This window comes from Ipomoea nil, unplaced genomic scaffold (genome assembly GCF_001879475.1).
Source record: "Ipomoea nil cultivar Tokyo-kokei standard unplaced genomic scaffold, Asagao_1.1 scaffold2791, whole genome shotgun sequence".
Taxonomy (NCBI): Eukaryota; Viridiplantae; Streptophyta; class Magnoliopsida; order Solanales; family Convolvulaceae; genus Ipomoea; species Ipomoea nil.
Window position 1 is genome coordinate 2346673 of NW_017619219.1, and position 8840 is coordinate 2355512.

Sequence of the window (8840 nt, forward strand, 5' to 3'; positions counted from 1 at the left end):
CTTTTGTACGTTTCGTTAGGGGTAGAGTAGTTGGTTTCATGGTCAGTGCGTCGTTATGCTCGCTGTGTGCGTGATGCGTTATTGTGGGCTCCCTAGTACGGGGGTATTTGTTCGTTTTTTTGTGTTGCTTGGTTAAGATTGTTTTTATAGGTCATGTATGTTTACGTTTAGGATGTTTGGTTTCCGGTCTATGCGTACATGTGTCTCATTGTGTGCGTGGTGTGTAAACAGGGTGGCTGGTATGGGCCTTTCAAAATTGTGCGTTAATTGTCTGTGCGTAAATGTGTATCAGTGTATGCATTTATGGTATTATGGTTATTTTTTAGTTGCTGCTTTGCGTTGTTGGTTGTTTTTGTAACCTTTTTAAAATTTCAAATGTTTGGTTCCCAGTATATGCGTACATGTGCATTGCTGTGTGCATTTGTATGCATTTGTGTTTATTTTTTTGTTGTTTTTTGTTTGGGTCCTGTGATTAATATTTGCCATCCCCTAGGTGATTTTGTGGAGGAGCTGTTAGGTGCTGCTGTTGAGGAGCCAGTTGTTGTTGCCGATGGGGTGGCACTTTTGCTGCCGCCTGATGTTGCCCAAGTGTCGCCGCAGCCCGCACAACTAGCCGTGGATTTCGATAGGTCGACTGAGCAGCCCGATGAAGTTGATGAGACAATTTACCCCCCTCTGAAGATTCGTGCTGCTCCAAAGCATCTGGTGAAACCGCTGAAGAGGTTTAATGCTTGCCAAAGGAAGGCGGTCGTCGAGTTGGGTTTGGGGGAGTTGTTGAATCTGCAAGTCCATGACATCCCGAAGTCATTGGCCAGGTGGTTTCTTGTCAATTTCGATCCCAAGGATATGTGTTTGCGTCTTGGGGATGGGGTGGTGGTAAATGTGTCGGAGGTTGATGTTCATTCCATCTTGAGACTGCCGGCTGGCGAGACTGTGATATATAAAAGGCAGAAAGATGATGTCAACGACTCTTTGAAGGATTGGCGGTCCAAGTTTGACAAGACCAATCATGATGTTACACTGCCGATGATTGCTACTGAGTTGAGGGGCAATCTCGAGGGTGATGTTTGGTTTCGGAGGCACTTCGCTATGTTGGCTATTAGTACTTTGGTGGGTCCTATGATGAATGGGTACGCTAATCAGCATGTGTATCACCATTTTGAGGACGTTGATGATATTAAGAACCTAAATTGGTGTAAGTTTGTGATTGAGTGTTTGGTTGATAGTCATGCGAAATGGTTTGTGAATCAGAATTAGCCCTTTTCCGGTCCTTATTTTTTTCTGTTTGTACGAATTATTTCTGTTTGTTATTTTCTGTTATGTGTTTTCCCATTCTTATTCCTGCTTTTGAATCCTTGTGTGTTGTGGTTTCCAGTTGCTGTATGTGGATAGGGTTGTCCATGCGGAGAGAGTTGTGGCCCTGGCGATGCCAGCTCTACGAGGATGGACTACACGTCTCCTAAAGGAAAGGCAACTTGCTGAGTTCAGGGCCGGGGGATTTGGTCGTGGTCAGGTGGTGGGGGCATATGTTCCGGATCCTGTTGCTCTAGTTAAGGTATTGTGTTCCATTTTTAATTATATTACTCTTTCGGGGTTGGGTCTCATTTCTGGTCTGTGCGTGTGGTGTAGTTGTTGTGTGTGCAGTGATTGTTAGTCCTCCATGATGTCAGTGAACTAGGGTTAGGTTTAATTTGGTGGTTTGATGGTCTATGCGTAGTTGTAATCGGTTTGTGTGTGAAGATTTCTTGTCGACTTTCCATTACGGCGTTATTTCTTTGTTTTATTATGTTGCTCGGATAGGATATTTTTTTATATGTTATTTATGATCACGTTTAGATTGTGCATTATGTTTTGCATGTATGGTTTTTTTTTAAATATAGTTGTTTGTATTGGGGCTTCCATTCCTTGTATGTGCGTATCTGTATCTCACACTGTGCATGTTTGGGTACATGGTCATTTCTATTTTGTTAATTGGCATGGTTGGTTGTTTTTGTGTCATTTCATTAATTTCAAAAGTTTGGTTTCGGTATATGCGCACGTGTGCCTCACCGGGTGCTTGGTAGTGTAAACCGAGTTGGTGTTTGGGCTTCCAAATTGTGGTGGTCCTTGTCCGTGCGTAACTGTGTCTCACTGTGTTCATATATGGTGATGTGGTTAATTGTAATTGGTGCGTGTCTGTGCGTAACTGTAACTCACTTAGTGCGTATCCTGATGTGAGAAGCTGAGCTATGTGTGTCCTGGTAAACGGTTTTCGGGCTTTGAATTTTTGATTTTGTTTTCTGGTGCATAAATGCATCCCATTTTGTGCGTGATTGAATGCTATTTATAGCTAATTGTTTACGATTGTTTCAGTTAATCATGAAATATTTTGTTTGTGGAAATCTGGTTTTTTTTATTAAAATAATAGGGTCATTTCGTCAGTATATTTCAGTTGTTGCGTTGCTGGTTTGTGTGTATCAAAGCATGTCCCAAGCTATTAAAGATTGTTATGTTCTTTTCCTCTTTGTTTGATGATTTTGTGTTTGGTAATTGTAGACTGTTACAGAACTTTATGCTGAAAAGATCGATTCGTTAGCTGGGGCACTGGATGATATGGTACAATTTGTGGAGCAGCATGATGACCATCCCGGCCGGTATGTTTTTTTGTCTAGAGTCGTTGGGGGGGGGGGGGGCTCGGAAATTGATATCATTCGTTGATCAAGTGGGAGGATCCTCCGGGCTGCCTTCGGTGGATGTGGGACCGGCCGGTGCGCTTAGTGGGGACGAGATTTGGACCAACCCGGAGAGTTTCGAGGTGGTAGATGCCGTTGTTTTTGCTGCCCAGCAGGAGAAAGGAGGCGAACAAGTAGCACCGCCCAGCTCAGGTTTGGATGAGCAGCAGAGCACTTCTGCGGATGTTGGTGATGTGGATGCTCAATGCGGTGGGGTGTCTGTGGTTGCTCCGCGAGATGGGGGTTCCGGTGTGGCTAGGACTGCTGTTGTGAGTAAGGTTGTACGCCGACGCCGTAAAGCTAGGCGTTACTAGTGTTTCTGTGGTAGTGAACTGTGGTTTCTTTTTCCTTGTTCATATCATAGTGTTCTTTTTGGTGCTTTGTTTTGTATGATGACATGCACGTGTGTGGTCTAGCGTTTACCGCACATTTTCTGTGTATATTTTGTTAATCATGCGCTCTATTTTGGAATCAATATGTCGTGCTGTTGTTTAATGCTACTCAACTTTTGTTTTTTTGGTGGTGGTGCACTTTGAAATTTATCTCTTTGTGTTCGTAATGGTTATTGTATGACGGGTTCTTTTTCATTCCTTAGGGAGATGCAGATATTCCTTCGTTCAGTCTTGGGTTGACTCAGGAGTTTTCTTCCATCGGTTTTGGTTTGTCTCAGGATCTGCCAACCCAATGTTTGGAGGTGGTAGATTCAATTGTCCGGGAATATGATATACGTACCCCGGACGTCACGCGATGTGGCTGTTCATTAGCCCCGTGTGCTGGAGTAAGTATGCGTGTATAATTTTTGGATCTTGCTCAAAATTCGTATTACTGTGCGTCCTTATTTTCCTAAGTCTTCGTAGTTTGTGCGTTGCACTACTAGGCGTGTGTGTAGTCATGTGGGTTGTTGGTGCTGTTATGGGTTTTAAATTCCTTTTGTAGGTCGGACAACCCAACAATCACTCGTCTGCTCACTGTATTTCTGACTCTCTTGGCCGTGTTGGACATTCTCGGGGAGGTATGAAAAGCGGTTGCCAAGATGGTTCTCACGGTCAAGATGCTGCCATCTTAACTCCTGATGAGGTACGCCGTTCAATTTCATTATTATTGCGGTAGGTTTCGCAACCTTTATTTATACACTGGGTTTTTACCGTTTTGTGGATTGGCTACTTTTTGTTTTTAGGACATTATTCCAGTCGTTCCTCCGGCTAGCGCAATATATGATCCACCTCTGTGCCGTGCGCCTTCCAAGCAGTCACGTCCGACGTTTGAGAATGTTCGGGCATTGAGGACGCTAGACTTGAATTCATATGAACACCGGACACGCGCACGCGCTGTCCAGTTGTAATCAATGCAAAGACCTTCTGTACAAGCGGTTTATGATTGGATTGCACAATCTGGTTGTGCTGACATGTATGTCATTAATTTTGGTAGATGTGTTTTTTAACTTATGTGTGTTATTGTGTTTCACAGTTTCCATTGTTTTTTTCGCGCAGGGATGAGGAATTGTTTCTTTTTTTTTTTTTTTTTTTTTTTTTTTTTTTGTGGTCGGTCTGCATGCCGGGCTGGTTTTATATCACTGTTGGAAGGTAAAGAAGTGTTGGTTGGCATATTGAATGTTTGGGTGTGTGTTTTGAATATTAGGGAAAGGAGCACGGTTGTCGGTTCCCGGTCCAGGCTCTTCGTGTCTATAATGTCTACGGTTCGTTTCTACTACAGGTTGTTACGTTTTTTATCCATGTTCTTGTGTTATGTTTGGTGATCCATTTGTTCTTACATTCCAGTTGTACACCGTGGTTGATGCTTCAGCGCCACGTGGTCAGCGGTTACAGTGGTTTACAGATAATATGGTGGAGGATTTGAACTTTTCTACTTACAATTCATGGGATGAATTAGACATGGTTAGTGTGCATTTAACCCCGCCCATTAGTTATAGTCGTTTTCTTTATTATTATTATTTTTTTACTGTTGCAGCTGTTTTTCCCTATTCTTCAAGCCTCGCACTACTACGTTGTTTCAGTTGACTTCAGACGCATGCGCTTCGATGTTATAGATAATTCTTCCGTGGGGGATTTGTCCCTCGTGAAATACAGCCACACACTCACGGTGTTGGTATGTGCATCGTCTATTTTTGCTTTCTTATTGTTCTCTCGGTTCATTTTTGGGGTTCATAATTCAGTGTCTTGTTCTGCTGTGAGCGCTGGTTTAATGCAGTGCCATTTTTGTAGCATGATTTGCTGTCGGGTTTCTTAAAGGATGTTGGGGTGTCCGCATTATTTATGAAGGTCACACGACTGATTCCTCGTAGAATACAGTTACCATGGCATGATGCTACGAACAAAGTAGATTGCGGGGTGTTTGCTATGCTCCATATGGAGTCTTATGTTGGTCAGGCATACGCTTCATGGGATTGTGGCCTTCGTAGGGGTGATGCACGTGGTTTGCTTGCTTTACGCGCCTGCTTCTTGTACGACATTTTGATGTTCCAAAGCAACACTCACCGGGTGTCGAATGTCGATTTTGTTAAGAGGTCAAATGCTGCGACACGTTGATGGCGACATTTTACTCCACCTATTTCTATTCACAGCACTTTATATTATGGGCTTCCCAGTACGGGGGTTTTTGTTTTTTGTTTTTATGTTGCTTGGTTAAGCTAATCTTTATACGCTATTACTGTTTACGTTTAGTATTTGGTTTTTGTATTGCATTATTCTTTATGATTGTTCCACTCATTCGAAACAGTTTTCTCTTAGCACGTATTTATTTTTAAACACAGGTGTTGGTATTTGGGGTTCATTTTGGGGCCCTGTGCGTAATTGTGTCTCACTAAGTGCATGGCCGGTATTATGGCTTTTCCCATTTAAGTGTAGAAACGCACAGATCTAATCACCTTGCATTGCATAGACCATGTCACCTTGCATTGCACAGACCATGTCAACTTGCATTGCACAGACCATGTCACCTCAATTCAAGTGTAGCAACGCACCATCTCACCCAGTGTTTAATCTCATCCCTTTATTGGCCAGTATTCATTTTGTATACCCAAGGCACCATCTCACCCACAGTAAGTGTAACAAAAATTTATTCGTAAATTAGTAAAGCTTTATGCTCGTGCTGTAGAGTGTTTCGCGCACATGCATACTGGATTTACTAGAAAAATAATTTCAAATGTCAAGACATCTTCGAAGCTTAAATAGTTCGAATTAAATAGTAACGCTCTCACTAGTTCTTTCAATTATAATACCGCTTTTTTACATTTCCATTCTTATCAACGCAGTACTAACCCTGTGCAGGGACTCATATCGGTCTGTGCGTCAAGGGGGTGGGGGGCGCAGCTTCTAATGTGGCGGGTTGGTTTTGTTTTTTTTTTTTTTGTTTTTTGTTTTTTTTTTTTTTTTTTTTTTTCCGTAGCCATATAGCTTCTGTCATTGATTCCGGGGTAACACTTTGCGTTGCATAGACAATGTCACCTCAATTTAAGTGTAGCAAGGCACCATCTCACCCACAGTGTTCAATCTCATCCCTTTATTTGTCATTAATCATTTTGTCTACCCAAGGCACCATCTTACCCACAGTAAGTGTAGCAAAAATTTATTCGTAAATTAGTAAAGCTTTAAGCTCGTGCTGTAGAGTGTTTCACGCACATGCATACTATATTTTTTTTTAAAAAAAACTTCAAAATATCATGACATCTTCGAAGATTAAATAGTTCGAATTAAATAGTAACGCTCTCACTAGTTCTTTCAATTATAATACCTTTTTTATTTTTGTGGGCAACTCCTACTGTTGTGGCCGGTTGCTAGTCCACAGGTCTTGCATGTTCGTTTCTTCTTACTTTGCTCCTTCATTGCTATCTCTTTAGCAGTCCTTATTCGTTTTCCCGACCCTTTGTTGCTTGAAACGGGTGGTGGGTGCACATTGACTGCCTTAGGTTGTGGGGCGCCGCAGTATGACTCCATAATCACTCGTTTGCCTTTATCTGTACCCCCTCGTTCTACCCCGCTCTCGCACCATGTTGCTTCGAACTCCTCTAGTGTTTTTCGAATCGGCTCCAACTTCGAACTATCTCCTTGAGCGAGACCTAAACATCTGTATAACAAATTAATTATGGTGCTTTCTTCGTTACTGTTGGTTGACGAAGTCCTTGCATGTTGCAGACTATCATTGCCCACTCCATTTGTTTTTTTTTAATGCGGTTTTTGTCCATCGGGGGGTGATATGTTGGGGAGGTATGTGCTCGATCCTTTCGTAGATTAGAACTGCATAAGCATGACTGCATAACAGACCAATCCTTGTGTACAATCGGCATGTGCAGGTTGTTGTGTTTGTCCCATTTTCTACTATGACCGTGTATCTCTTATTGTATTCATCCTCGACCACATACGTGGCTACGGAGCCGTCATGGTTGACTGAACGCACTCGACAATCAAAACATCCGGCACATATATTCTCTTGTACCTCGTAAAACACGCTTAATGTATACAGTGACGCTGCATCTCGCTCTATCCGCAGTTGCGTTTTGAAGGGGGGTGTCTGTGCATTGCATACCCCACTTAGGTCCGCCTCTGTGATCCGTTGCTTTCTAATTGTACTCTCTAACCGGATGAAAAATTCTGAAAGACACATGTGTTTGTTTGTGTTGGTTCGGAAAATTCTATTTTCTGCTTCAGACCGGGATGTTGTACGAAGTAGTCCGCCCATAAACACGTCTTCAAAACACGCAGGCACCCATGTTGCATGCTCATCATACATACGTTTCAGCCATGCGTTTTCTTGTAATCCGTATTTTTCAATAACTCCTTTCCACGCGACCTCAAAATTTTCGGAAGTCGCGCTGTCATTCCACACTACACCATTTAGCTCCCGACGGAACTCTTCATTCCGCGCCATCTCAGGGCTCACTTTATCACTCACTTTTGTCATTATGTGCCACATGCAATAACGGTGCCGGGTCTCCGGGAATTCCTTTGCAATTGCTACCTTCATTGCCGGGTCTTGATCTGTTACTGTAATACGCGGTGTGCTGCCCATTGCGCTCTTGAAGTTCCTCAGTGCCCAACAGTACAAGTCCACATCTTCCCTAGCAATTAGTGCTGCTGCAAATGTCATGCATTTTTTGTGGTTGTCTACGCCGGTGAATGGGACACACGAGACTGTACCTATCACACCAGGGAACTAGTTAGTTCGTATGCATAGAATGTTTAGTTTTTGACGTTCAGGTAGGTGGCCATGCATTCACTACACACTACCACGCTCACGCTTCAACTCACGCACGCACAGCAGACTGTTTTCCCCCTAAACCCTCCACATACATTTTTATAAAATGCTCACAGCATAGAACGTTAAGTTTTTGCCGTTCAGATAAGTGGCCATGCATTCACTACACACTACCACGCTCACGATTCAGCTCACGCACGCATAGCAGACTGTTTTCCCCCTACACCCTCCACGTTCATTTTTATAAAATGCTCACAAAACTCTGAACCACACTCAACGTTTACACATATGGGACGATTGCATTTTTAGTTTTTAGTTTTCGGACGTGCGTACCTGTTTGTTTTGTACGTTGCATCGAACGATACGACATCTCCGAACGCACAGAATTTCTGGCGTGCCGCACCGTCCGCCCAAAACACACGTGCCAATTGGTCTTTTTCATTTGCTTCATATTCGAAGTACATGTAACTGTAGTCAGATTTGATATCAAGGTATTTCGATATTACCATTTGTGCGTCTCTACCTTGCATGTGCCAAGACCTCCCTTCTGTAATTCTTGAAATCTAGCTGCGTACAACCCACGTTCTCAACTCCACCAACCATCTCTGCATATATGTCAAAGCTCTTACTGGCACCAACATTAACCTTAGAGCAATTTGTTATGAATTGTTGATGACCAACATCTAGTTTCCTATTCACTTTCAAGAAAGGCTTGTAACTCTCCTCGTACAAACAGTGCGTGTGTTCCTCTTCGAATGTCATCACAACATACATTCCCGCACTGTCTCTTTTGAATACAATCCTAGCCATGCACCCAACTCTGGTTGATGGCCGGCGGCGTCTGGCCTTTGTTGGTGCATCACTTACAGACGGCCCTGTGTTTTTGGTTTCCTTAAAACCTTCACGTGAACAAACCAT

At 43.0% G+C, this 8840-nt stretch overlaps 1 protein-coding gene across 1 annotated transcript; it reads right to left on the reverse strand.

The window, feature by feature from the left end:
• Positions 1–6466: 6466 nt before the first annotated feature.
• LOC109157628 (protein FAR1-RELATED SEQUENCE 2-like) lies at positions 6467–8840 on the reverse strand. The gene is made up of 3 exons (XM_019305480.1): positions 8498–8840; positions 7306–7864; positions 6467–6794 (listed from the first exon to the last, which is right to left on the reverse strand). The coding sequence occupies exons 1-3, from the start codon at positions 8838–8840 to the stop codon at positions 6467–6469; spliced, it is 1230 nt and encodes a 409-aa protein (XP_019161025.1).